The sequence below is a fragment of the Lepidochelys kempii genome, chromosome 18, assembly GCF_965140285.1.
Source record: "Lepidochelys kempii isolate rLepKem1 chromosome 18, rLepKem1.hap1, whole genome shotgun sequence".
NCBI classification, from domain to species: domain Eukaryota; kingdom Metazoa; phylum Chordata; order Testudines; family Cheloniidae; genus Lepidochelys; species Lepidochelys kempii.
Genome location: NC_136397.1, coordinates 22,834,209 through 22,847,391, shown reverse-complemented (window position 1 = coordinate 22,847,391; position 13,183 = coordinate 22,834,209). Strand labels below are relative to the sequence as shown.

Here is a 13,183-nt window from a genome sequence, read left to right as displayed (position 1 = left end):
CTAGAGAAACAGCATACTGATGGGAGAATCAGTTCTGCACAGGGCAATGTGACATTTCCACTACGTTCAGAATTCCAACACTATTTAGTGAGGCCGTGGAATCACAAATACACAACAGCCGTGAGCTATGTAGGTGAGGTGTCTAAACGGTTATTTTCACTGTGGAGTTGAATACATTTTTTTGACCAAGTGGCTGTGGAAGTGCACAGTGAACTCAGGAGAGAGATTTAAGGGGTGAGGGGGGAATCAAACACAAAAATCTCAACGTTAGGGTCACCTTTTACACACTCAAAAGTCAGGAGGAAATGCAGAGTTTATGGGGCCCAATACTGAAGTTTAACTAAATCGTGCTCATCTCAGCACTAGGGGATGGAGTTTGAGGGGGCATTCGGACAACCTGGATCGTGTGGCTGGCCAGAACCCAGTGCAAGTTAGAGCAACATTATGGCTGTTCCAACTCACTCTCACCTGCCACAGTCACCCCCAAGCAGCCATTAGAGTAGCTGCCGATTGCCAGAGGGATGCCATCTCCCACAATGCACTTTCTACCCCACGGCTGTAACAGCATGGCACAGGGCACTCGACACCAGGCCTGTGCCATCCAAAGATTCTTCCTCACCAGGGGAGCCATTAGCTGGCCAGTTACACTTTCCAGCCCTTTGGGACTGCTGCAGTGGCAGAAAGGGACTTGAACTGGGCCACGGATCAGGCCAGCGGTGCTCTCATGGAGCATTTTGAATGGCTAGTTACATGGCCAAAAGTAACCTACACTGGGCCCAGGTCTGCTCAGTGCTTATAGGTTACTAGAAAGTGAAAATAATAATAAGATTTCTACGAAGTTCTCAAGAGGCATTACCTTGTCTTTTGAATTGTCTGCTTTGAGCGTTTACGCATAGTCTTACATTACGATATGTTCGGGCACACGGGTCACTGCTAAATGGCGAATATAAAGCCACCAAATACACTAATAAAATAAAGAGAAAAAGAACATTTATAAAGCTCTGACTCTGCAAACATGCTCACATGTAGCTTCAAGCCCTGGCACAGTCCCCCTGATCCTTAAGGGACTGTCTCGTACTTAAACAGGTTAGGAAGCATTTGCAGGATCGGGGGCAATAGGATGTTGATGGTAAATCACCCTTTGATGTCTGTGGTGCGGAGTCACACCTGAAGAGAGCACATGACAAGCAAAGCCAGTGGGAGTCCATGAGATCCTATTAAGGAGAAAAGCGCATGAGGAGTTTTAACTTTTTAATCCATCCTCTCTTTTCAGTGGTACTAATAAGTGGCCATTACTAATACTGACCATGTGCCAAACAACTCATCTGAATTGTTCTTTAGATTTCTTCCATGCCTAGAATTCCCCAGATTTCCATAAACCACCTGTTGATTGCTCAAGGTAATAAATATTAACTGAAAAGTATTTCCATTATTTGTGCAGCATTAGTGATTAGTCGTTTTGCTTTAATTAGCTATTCAATCATTGCTTTGCATATTGTTGTAGAGTCAGTGTAGCTGAGTGATCACTAACTACATATCTAGGAATGCACGAGGATAAAATGTTATGACAGTATTAATGCTGCAAAAACAGGAACATCATGAAAACTATTACTCTGCCAGTGGTTTAAGACACTTCTCCCTCTTTTATAATCTTACCTTATCCCCTCTCCTGCCCCATCCCCCTTCTGTTTCATTCATGTGGCTTTATGTATGTGTAAGTTGAGAACATCAATTAACGAAGAAGCGTGCAGATTTGGGCTAGAGTGCCAAAAGCAGCCTCATACTTCCTTATCATCCACACTTGTGTCTGGATCAGTGATTGGTTCAGCAATTTGCTGTACTGTTACATCATTAACTTAAGCCTCCAGCAATGTTCAAATAGTTCCCAGCACTCCATTAACACGGTGTTTGTAGGGGGTAAATGGTTCTTTCAATTTTAGACAGTAAAAGGATGAAGAAAAATTATTTCGTCTTAGACCCAAGGTAATGGTGTTTCTCTTAATGCACATATCCAGATTAACAGGGCCCGGGGACAAGAGCTCTGGGGAAAAACAAGTAGGTCTGGGTTTTGCCAACACATCCTCTCAGTCGTGTAGCAGCCTCACCCTGAGAAATATGCGTGTGTTGTAGTTGAGTGAAAAGACAGGAGTATTGACACCACCTCACTCTTGTATCCTGTACGACTATTTTTGACCCGAAGACGTCAGGACACAAGTATCCCCATTTCTGATTTTGAAAATATGGTCCCCTTAGTATGCAATGGGTTCTGAGTGCCAGAATGGAGATTGCTCCATTATCTTAGCTGAAAGAGCCACGGCTGCACTCTGCTACACCCAGATTCTAGGCTCCCTTGAATGTAGGGGGGGCCAGACAGCAAATGTGAAAAATCGGGATGGGGATAATAGGAGCCCATATAAGAAAGAGACCCAAAAATCAGGACATCTAGTCACTCTACTTGAACGGCTGAGTCAATGTAAACATATATTTCATTGGACGATCAACACACCACAGACTAACGTTTTGGCTACGGAGCTCCCCACCAGGCTCCTAATCATCCCCAACCCTCACCCCATGTCTCAGAGAAGGTGACAAATTTATTATGTGCCACAGGCTGTACCTCTGGCTCTGCAGGCCAAAGTTTTCAGAAGTGACTCGCCAATTTGGACAACTCCATTTTTGTATATCCAACTAGTAATACTTTAAAGGAGCTTGATTTTCAGAAAGAGCTAAGCGCCCATGTCAGGGAATCAGGCCCCTTTAAGGGGTCTCAAGCTGGTCACCCAAAAACGGGGGCACCAAAAATCACTAGTCACTAATCTTAGCCAATAAATGTAAGATGGTACTGTCCCTTCTGGCCAGCGTAATATGGTATGTGAAAAGGTCAAGTCTCTCTCTCTCTCTCTCAATAAGGATGGGATGGAGTTGTAACCAAATTTGTACACTAGACTGTCCTGGGTTTTTTATTTTGATCATTGCCATTTCTGATCTGGCAATTCTTAGGATTTCGAACACACTGCCATCCAAAAGCACTTCACACTTTGCTATATTATTGTAAACAAATTGCGCACGCGCACACACATTTCTTATTTTGTCTAGGATTAAATTAAATGCAGCCATCTCAGTAATTTAAACGATAGTTCAGCTAATCTGTACAGGTTAATTTGCACAAGCTGAACAATATACATACTTCTGCAGCACAAGCATGAAAACTAGGACCGTGCAAGTAGCTGGCTGAATTTGAATTGCAGAGCTGATCTTCTAACTTTTCCATTCTGTAAGGATAAGGCCTTTTCCTGTAGCCATATGGTAAGGCCTAAGACCTTTGTCTGCTGCCATATTAGGAGAGCAGCAGCCATGAGCTAAGAAGCAGGAAGTCGCATTCTCACATTCCATCTAAATTACATTAACACACTGTAATATCGGGCCGATAAGATGGAGATCCTGTCCTAATATCACCCACTATCACCAGACTAAGAAACAGATCTTAAAGTGGTTAAAGAAAACTTAGTTTGATAGCATCCTGTCAGGCAAGAAATCACTTATCAATAGTTGTGGTTGTGAAATCCTCATTTCTTTACTATTTTATCTTTACGGTCCCCACTTCCTTATTGTTTGTCTGTATGGTCTCTGTCTGGTTCTTTGATTGTTTCTGTGTGTTACACAATTAATTTTGCTAGGTGTAAATTAATTAAGGTGGTGGGCTCTGATTGGTAAGAGAATTTTGTTACAATATGTTCGGATTGGTTAGTAAAATTTTACTAAAATGATTGGTTAAGATGCTGTTAAGCAGGAGTCAAGTTTCACTATATAAACTGGGGTCCAAGAGGAAGTTCTTTGGGAACCAACTCCAGGACATAGCCCCAAGAACAGAGATGCCAGACGTCAACACACTGCCAATGACACCCTGCAGAAACTGGAGTCCCCGAGATGGACCTGATCCTGACTGGCCATCAAGAAAAGTTCAACAGTCTTACTGGGAGTGGTAAGCATTGTACGTGTAGCATGTGCATTCTGTTTTGGTGATTGTTAATAAACAGAGGGTAAGTAGGATATTACTATGTAAGGCTCTTTCACTGGTAAAAGACCCCTTAAACCTGCAAAAGATTAAGCCCCAAGTCCACAGGGAATGGGAGTTTGCTCAATGTCCAGGGGAGTAGAGCCCAGAGGAGTAGAGTCCACGTAGGGGTAAAGTTAGAGTGCTTAATTAAGAGGGTAACACCTGAGCCCTAGGAACAGGTTGACGGTGGGTGCCTAAATTAAGAGGGTTACGTCTTGAGCCCTAGGAACTAGGTAGAGGTGGGTGCCTAGAGTGCGCAAGTGACAGAGAATTTTGTGCGGGTAGCAATTCCCTTCAGGCTGCCAGAGCCAACACCTGCTGAGGTTGATGATACATAACATATCCTGGTGTACGACGGGTTGAGACCCCTTCTGAAACGTGCCCTTCTGTAATTATACCCATCACTACTTTTCAGTCCCATTTTTTATAAAAAAATAACAGACTCTGTTACCTGTAGAACTGGAGCTGTCGTTTGGGACTCCCGTACCGAGCACTTCCGACAGCAAGGGAAAGAAAGAAGAAATATTCCACAAATCGCATTAACAACTGGGAAGTGCCAGAAACAGAAAGCTCAGTCTCAGTTCATCCTGCAATAATCTTTGTGCTCTAGCAAACCCGTTCGGTTCATCTCCATCAAAGTCTCTATAAGGGTTTAATGTCTGCACAGTTTCTCCTCACTAGGAGGAGCTGAAAAGCTCTGTGAAAGCTTGACAACAATGCCACCAAGTGAGGGAAAGAATTATGGGCACAAAATTTGTGCAAGACACATGCGCGAGCGGACTGTGGTTCACCTGATTCAACAGAATGTCATTCAATGTTAAAAAAATAAAGTGAAATACAGAAAACATACTCTTAAACCCTTAAATGTAATAGATTATTTGAAAAGAAATTGATGAGTGACCCATTCCTTAAAACAACAGGCACCAAATCTCAGAAGGAAGCTTAAATATTGTTTATGCTATCCAGTGTTTGCACAGTTCTGGAAATGACTTTTCTGTAAGCATCTTCAAAAATCAAGGTTTGGATTTTAGGATTGAATAGTGGCTGCCTCAGAGGGTCATGACAACTGGTTTACCCTGTTTTTCACAAAACTGCAAAACATGTGCTCCCTGTAACAAAGAGAACTTCTGGGTAGTCGGGGAAGCTATAAACTCGGTCGCATGGCTCACCTGTAAATCATCCCTGGAGAGCCAGTCTGTCTTAGTGAGAGTCGAGCAGGGGAGTCAGTGGTAGATTCTGGATACATCGAGCCAGCCTCAGTTTTTGAGCTCCGTTTTCTTTTTTACCTTCTAAAAAGATATAGAATAAAAAGTTACAACCAGAATAAATTGAATTTTTAAAGCACATGAATTTTTGTGTTTCCTCTCATTACTTTCTCTTAGTGAGCATGGAATATTCCCACTGGTTGGAGCTGATGTGGGGGTCAGGACTCTGGGTTCTAATCCTCCCTCTACCACTAATTCACCATGAGCTATCGGGCAGATCACCACCTCTGGGAATAATACGGATGGCCATGAGACCATAGGTTAGGAGCTCTCAAACTGGGGGCTGGGACCCTTGAGGGGGTTGCGAGGTTATTACGTGGGGGCGGGGGGGGGTCGTGAGATGTCAGACTCCACTCCACACCCTGCTTTGCCTCCAGCATTTATAATGGTGTTAAATATATAAAAAGTGTTTTTAATTTATATGGTGGGGTCGGACTCAGAGGCTGCTATGTGAAAGGGGTCACCAGTACAAAAGTCTGAGAACCACTACCATTGGTCTATTGCTAGTACCAGACGCTGCAGAGTGGAAGATAATTATGGAATAACCTCCCAATGGGGGACATCTCATCCTGACCCCCACTCAGCTGGGGGTTATGTCCTGAGTCAGGAGAGGTTACATACTTTTCACATAAATTGCATAATTTTAAAAATCCTGCTGAGTTTGTTCTCATTATCCATGTACACGTCAAATTTCTTCTGAATGCTGCTCAGCAAACACGTCAATGACATACCGTGGCAATGAGATCCACAGGTTAATTATGAATTGTGAAGAGGAGTATTTCCTTCTATTGGTTTTAAATTTTCTGCTGTTCGCTTTCATTGAATGTCCCCTTGTTCTCCTATTCCAAGAAAGGCTAATTCGGGGTATCCAATGTTTCATTTCTATACCCCTATCTTGTCATCTCCCCTTGCTCATCTCCTCTCTAAACTGATGAATCTGAACTGTATTGATCTCTCTTCATCTGGAAACCTTTCCACCCTCTCGTCACTCTCTATACCTGTCAGTGCCTCCTATTTCTGCTATATCCTTTTAGACACAGGGCGACCACTGTTTCAAGTGGCAGAGGCATTTTAAGTACAAGGGTTGAAATTGCACTTAATAGTTAGATGACATGCCACCAGCAGCTGTGATCCCATCGACACTAGGACTGCCCTGATGTTGTCCCTGCCAGAGAGAACAGACATCAGCAACAGTGGGAAAATGTGCAGACAGGTCTCAAGAAACTCTAGGTATATCCCTTCTCATCAGAACTATGCCAGAACTCAGGAAACTTTATATACACATGGATGCTTTAGATACTTCAAGGTCAAACTATGTAAATGTCCAAGTGCCCACGACACTAGACTATTGATAAGGAAGAACAGATTTGTATTTATACTTTAACGCTAGGGGTTTCAAAAGGTGCTTAACTTCTCTAGCCCAACTCCTACTGAAAGTCAGGGGGAGGGGGTCACTCATTCCTTCAGGCAGTTTTCAAAAATCGCAGCCTAAATTCGCACAGACGCTCTGTTACTGATTTTGGATCTTACACCTTGCTTGAAACACACATATGTACATGCAAATTTTTTTCATCTTTAGCAGGACTGTGGATTATTAGTTGCACAAAAATGAAGCACAACCAAGTGACAATTGAAGAAGCTGCTGTAACTTTGTGCCTAGGCCATCGGCAGCTGTGGAACAAGCCAAATCGAGATGTTTTCTTGTTAATTACCTAGCACCCAAAGCTATGCTGAGCACCTAACAACTGGATTGGCAAACATACAGTATGAACTGCCACATCTCAAATGACAAACTAAGTACAAACTATGAGAGGATGAGAGAACAAACCACATGAACGGATGTGCGATCACGTTGCTTATTCCACTATTAGAAGGGCTTGGGTACCAGGGTGTTGGGCACAGTATAAGTATCCATATAGACTAGAACAGAACACAGAAAGTGAACAAAACTAGAGCAGCAAACTCCATCTCAATCCCTCCCGCAACATGCTCCATATGATTCTTGAAGCCTCTGAGTTCATAACTCAGGAATCATTTTGAAGCAGTTCATCATCATCTGTGACCTATAACTCACACCTGGAGCAGACACTTCACGTCATCAGTCAACCCAGATAACAGTATCATGCATCTCCATGAATCAGGACAAGTGCAAATCTGTGGATGAAAAATAGCAGCCTGCTTCCAAAGGATGGTCAGAGCTACTAAGGTGGAGTTTGAAGCTCCAGCCTTATGTTTCCCTGTTTTTTAACCAGCCAGAATTCCAGAAAATACCCAAGAATACCAACCAGCAAACTCAGAGAAACCAAACTGCAGAACAATACCATTCAAAGGCAAAGTTCTCAGTTGTGTAGTCCGTTTACAGTCAGGGAAACAGCCCTGACCCATTAAACACATGGGCCTTGCGTGTGGGGGTCTGTACTTACGAGTAACTGAGCGTTGCATTGTACTGCTCCATTCCCATATTGTTTCAAAGTCATTAAATGCCAGTTTAAATCAACAGATGCCAGACTCCATCATAAACACAGAAATGACTCTTCAAAAGTCAACAATACAAACAAGTGATGAAAGGGCCGTCTCTAAATCTCACAGAGGGGAAGTTACAACGACACGCAGGGTAGGGAGGGGTGGGAAGGGGAATACAGATGGGGCCTGAAGAATAGCTCCTACAGAATGGAGATGGTACTCTTGATGCTCAAGAGCTGTACTGAAACAGCGAGACAGCCAGAGGGCAGCAGATGAAACAGAAACAGAGCAGTTCCACAAGGATTCACCCTCTCCCACTTCAAACTCCCCACCCCTCACCCACATGGAGGCAGGCAGAGTGAGAAGAGATGAGACAACCGGGGTCCTGACGAGTGTGAAGGTTGCATTAGCAAAGCTCTGCCCTGCGTGGGAGGTTTCTTCACACTTTCCCTTTACTAAAGTCTATGAAGTTTGATGCCTGAAACATTAAAAACGTTTTCCTAGCCACAGATTCGAGTGCGGAGGTTTCCGTGCTAGACGGAAGAGAAAATACTTCAGATTTTCCTGCAAACATAGTGTGATTGGAGAAATGGGATTATAAAAGTACCAGTAGGAACTGTGCTTATCTGCATACTGCTAACCTGATTTGCCAACCCATTAAATGTCAAGAGGAAAACCTGAGGTTTTTAAAGAAAAGGCATTTTATGGCCCTGCAAAGACTCATCTACTAGATTCCCCGCCCCTCCCCCCCCAACAGAGTTGCACTATTGTAATTTAAGGTGTAATTTTAAATTGGTTTAATGAAACCAGTGTGAAAGGCTGTGTGGACACTTAGTTTAAACCAGGCTTATTTTGGTCTATCTTAAGTTGATCAGGAAGAAGTTTAAGATAAACCAAAATAAGCCACTCACAATGAAATTGGAGTATCCGCACAGGGGTTTGCACTGGTTTAAATAAACCGGTCTAATTACATGGGGACAAGTGTGTATGTAGACAAAGCTGTAAGCACATATGTAAATGTCTCCCAGGTCAGAGGCTTTGGGTCCTCTCTGCCCTTGTAACCAGGTGCCCTTACCATGTCCCTCCACCCCCAGCCTATACAATGGATGTCTTTGTCATGAGCAATTCTGAGGGAGGAGAAAAACATGATATTTGGTTTCTTTTGCCTTTGCCTTTTAAACCTGTTATTTCCTTTGGCTACAGCTAGAGCAGCCTGAGGCCAGGTCCATAGTACAGCCCTATCTCTCTATAGCCACGTCACTTAGGGGTGTGGAAAATCCAGACCCGTGAGCGATATACTTATACCCACCTAACCCCCTGCACAGACAACAGGCTTCTCCCATTGACACAGCTGGGGCCTCTCAGGGAGGTGGATTAAATGTGCCAACAGGAGCTGTCCTGTATGTAAAGATAAACCCTCAGATGCGATGGTTGGTAGCAAGAGTGCATTTGTGTACGTGTAGTCTGGCTGCTCTGCGATTCTAGTCCACTGCTTTTGCGATGAGTCCTTCACACCGTTATGTCTTTCTCCAATTCGATGAAGCTAGCATTAAAAACAGAACAACAAAAATACCACAAGGGAACTGCCAAGCAGGTTCTCCCCAAGGCACGGCGGGCAGGAAGGTAGTAAAACACATTGTCTACTCAAAGGAGCATGTTGTAAAATAGGTCACTGAAGAACAAACTACGCTTTGCCCCCCAGAGTGACTGGGGATGGGGGGGAGCTCACACTGCACATGTCAGAAGAACAGAGTAAGGAGATGTTGCCTGGTCCATTGCCTCCTCCTTCCCCATCCCTGTCCCTGCTCTCCTTCTCCAGGTGGGACAGGCAGGTCAGAGTGAAAGAGAATATCACAACTCAGCGCACACAGTGCAATGAAAATGAAGCTCTAACTAGTCAACAGGCAACCTGAGAAGTTCACCATCATTCCCCCTCCCTGCCAGTGAAACCAAAGAGCTCTGAACAATAGCCTCTCCCCCACAGCAAGAAACAACAACACCTCACCGACAACTGCTGGCTCTGGACGGAAGCCACACAGCAAAGCATGGAGGCCTTAAAGGCATGGAAGCAAGCTGGCCCGTGCATCAGAACAGCAGGAGTAGAAAATGAGGAAAGGAAGCCAAGTGTGTAAGGCGATAAAACACCTACAATCTATGCAGGGCTGAAGGCATGAAACAAATACCTTCTTTTTCATAGGTTTCTAGGCAGCCAGCACAGAGCCAGACCACATAAGTCACCCTTCAACCTGCCCTTCAAATACCTTGAAATGAAATTTAATAAAGTGCCCAAAGGAAATCAAATTTGCTAATATGTTCATCCTGCATTATCTCACTTGCTTCAAATCCCTCCACAGGGCTCATCAGAGGGAAGCACGGGTTTGTTGAATTTAATACTTTTTGGGGGGCAGAACTGCCTGCCGTCTTTTAATTCTGTATCCAGCCAGTGCCATCTGCTGTCAAGTCTCCTCTCCTAGCTCTGGTCAGGGTTAAAGTAAAATTCAGTGCTCTTTTATACACATTAATTTTTTTAAAGTAAGCAGTCTTTTCTCCCCCACAAAAATTCCTTTACCCTGGAATCAACTAGCCAATTTCATCCCACATAGGAAATGAAATATTTCCAGAATCCTGGTCTAGCTTTCTTCAGTAACTCTGAATTCCAGACACACACACCTCCGACCTGACTGGAATGCTGAACGGGCTTCCAGCTGCTCTGCAGCCAGTGCTATCCAATAGAAATCAACTGCATCAGTCAAGTAACAAACCCCTCCAGAGACGTGACGCTGAAAATAACGGAGCACAAGTTACAGCCCCTGCACCAAACCTGCAGAGCTCAGAACAGGAGCAAGTCAGGGAAAATAACAACAGAGCCCTGCAACACTGCACAGCCCACCCAAATGAAGTGTTGCATAATAACAGTGGAGAGAGGGAGCTCACAGCTCTTAATGGGGACTGGAGAGGTTGGGGAGTCTAGTGATGCCGGAGACTTTGGAGGGGGGAAGGGATGGGAAACGGGGTGGCAGTTTCTCTCTTAAGCACCCCATGTTGCAGCATTTGCACACAGTACCTGAGCAGACAGAATCAGGGCTGCAAAGAGCTGCTCATAACTGGTGGGAAGCATGGCGGGTGCCAGGAGGATATTAAAATGAAACACGGCCTAAGATGCTTGGGTGTGTGCATGGGGAACAGGGGAGTAGAACCCGGACTCCAAGATGGGACAGCCAGTAATGTCGGAAGTGGTCGGCATTATCCTAGTCAGACGATGAGAACCCTGAGGGGTTAACTGGTTAACCCAGAGTCTAAGTGAGTGTTGCAAGCTGTGTGTGTCTTTTATTCTACACGTCTAGAGCACATGGATAGCTGCAGTCTAAAAATAGACTCACTTGGCTCATTAAAAAAAAATAAAGGAAGAGATTCAACCTCAACGCCTTCCTCCCTCCTTTCCTCCCTCCCTCCCTCCCCAGCCAACAGCCGATTTTGTATGAACCAATGTATGGCTCCAGTAAAGAAAGCCATGGCCACTGTATTTGCAGAAAGGCAAACAGGAGAATATGAGACACTGTTCGCTTCATTAGGCCACTTCTCAGCAGCAATGTTCTTTGGTTACTATTAGGAAAGGGGTGAATCCTCTCAAGGCTGAAGCTTTGCAGACCTCAAACTGTGTTCTGCAAGTTTACTGAAGTTCCTCTGAGCTCACAAACGCTTTCTCCCCTGCAATGTAAACCAACCCGCCCCAACAAACCACATGCTTTTCTTTCCTAGCCGAAAGGAACATAAGAGCTCCCACAACAGCTCAAGTGCCCTGCATTGACTTTCCACCAGAAAATCTGTTCCCCCCACCTCCCTCCTAAGCAAAATGGGAATCAAGTGAACTGTTTCTACAGGGTCCAAAAGCGTGTTGCATGTTTCACAAGTGAGGGGTCCAGTTCGGGAGGGACTGAAGTCAGCCAAAGCTGGGAATTTCAAAATAGGCTATGAGAGTTAGTCACCCAGTTCTCATTGAAATATCTATGGGAATTGGGTGCCTCATTTCCTTTAGCCATTTTGAAACTCACAGCCAGAGAGTTTGTCCATTTCTGAAAGAAGAAAAGGAGGACTTGTGGCACCTTAGAGACTAACCAATTTATTTGAGCATGAGCTTTCGTGAGCTACAGCTGCATCGGATGAAGTGAGCTGTAGCTCACGAAAGCTCATGCTCAAATAAATTGGTTAGTCTCTAAGGTGCCACAAGTCCTCCTTTTCTTTTTGCGAATACAGACTAACACGGCTGTTCCTCTGAAACCTGTCCATTTCTGGTTATTATAAAGCTAAGCTGTAGCTTAATGGGAGGAAAATCCTCCTAACCTCATCTAAAGGCAAGCAAGGCACGCACGCAAGCCTACACTCCTCTTAGAAGTGAAAGTGGAAATGGCATACGCGAGGGTCTTCACTTTATCAAAGATACTGTACTTGGGGGGGTTAGTCAGCCACTGGCACTGAACCACGAGAGCCCCAGAGGCGTCGTGAGCAAGGCACCATAGCTCTATCTGCACCGTCCCAGAGGAGAAGCTGGGAGGCCACACACAAGCAACCTACCCAGAGTTTTGCTATTCAGATGATCCAGCCTTCCTAGACTACTGCCCTGCACTACATGGCACTGGGACTGACGCTGCACAGGCGGACACGGGGACGTGGCCCACCCTCACAGCCGGGTCAGTCCCATCGCTCCTGAGCGGTTTCACTTACTCTTGGATTAAAAAAAAAAAAAGCCAGTTACATACAGCACCCTGCAAAAAGGCAATGGCAGTTTCCTTCTTCCGTTCCAAAGCACATGATTTCACAACGGCAACCTCAAACATCCTTTGTGCTGTAGACACAGCAACCAAACCAATTCCTCCTTCCTTCAGCGGTAACAGCGTAAGGCCCGTCACTATTCCTCTCTGTGGGCCACTCCAGAAGCCCCTTAATTTTATAGTCATAACGTTTAAAAAGCCCATGTCCAAACCCATCAGCTGTTTCTGACCCTGTGGTGTGCTTGGTTCACTACACTGTAAGTGTCTGGTGTTCTGAGGGTGAAATGAACTTTCCAGTTGAGCTGTTTCTCAGCGAGACCTCGGGGAGCCACAGCCTCCCAAAACAAGACACAGGACGCTAACAAAAGAAAGCAGAAATGGAAGAACTGTGCTAAGTGGCAACCTGAGACACTCCCTGGCTGATCATGCCAAAAGAGAATTGATAACCTCAAGTTGACATCCATGCTGAGTGGCTCACACCTTTCATAACATTCACATTTTCCCAAATCCACAGAAACATGTTAGGGACTCAGGTTTTTCAGCTTAACAATCACAAACCCAAAGCTAACAATTGACACAAGCTCTGGATGCTATAAGAGGGCATGATGTTGCAGGAGTTTGGAGGAATA

The 13,183-nt window shown here is 44.7% G+C and overlaps 1 protein-coding gene across 8 annotated transcripts in view; it reads right to left on the bottom strand.

Moving 5' to 3' along the window:
- KCNAB2 (potassium voltage-gated channel subfamily A regulatory beta subunit 2) overlaps positions 1–13,183 on the bottom strand; it is a 113,278-nt gene that overhangs the window by 63,128 nt on the left and 36,967 nt on the right. For 6 of the 8 annotated variants that reach the window (XM_073316253.2, XM_073316255.2, XM_073316252.2 and 3 more), the window contains exons 2-3: positions 5,227–5,346; positions 4,509–4,550 (exon numbers count right to left, since the gene is read on the bottom strand). In XM_073316253.2, coding sequence (XP_073172354.1) covers positions 4,509–4,550; positions 5,227–5,303 — 119 coding nt within the window. In that variant the 5' untranslated portion in view covers positions 5,304–5,346. The remainder of the gene's footprint in view (positions 1–4,508; positions 4,551–5,226; positions 5,347–13,183) is intronic. The other 2 variants (XM_073316258.2, XM_073316260.2) reach the window with 1 other exon arrangement.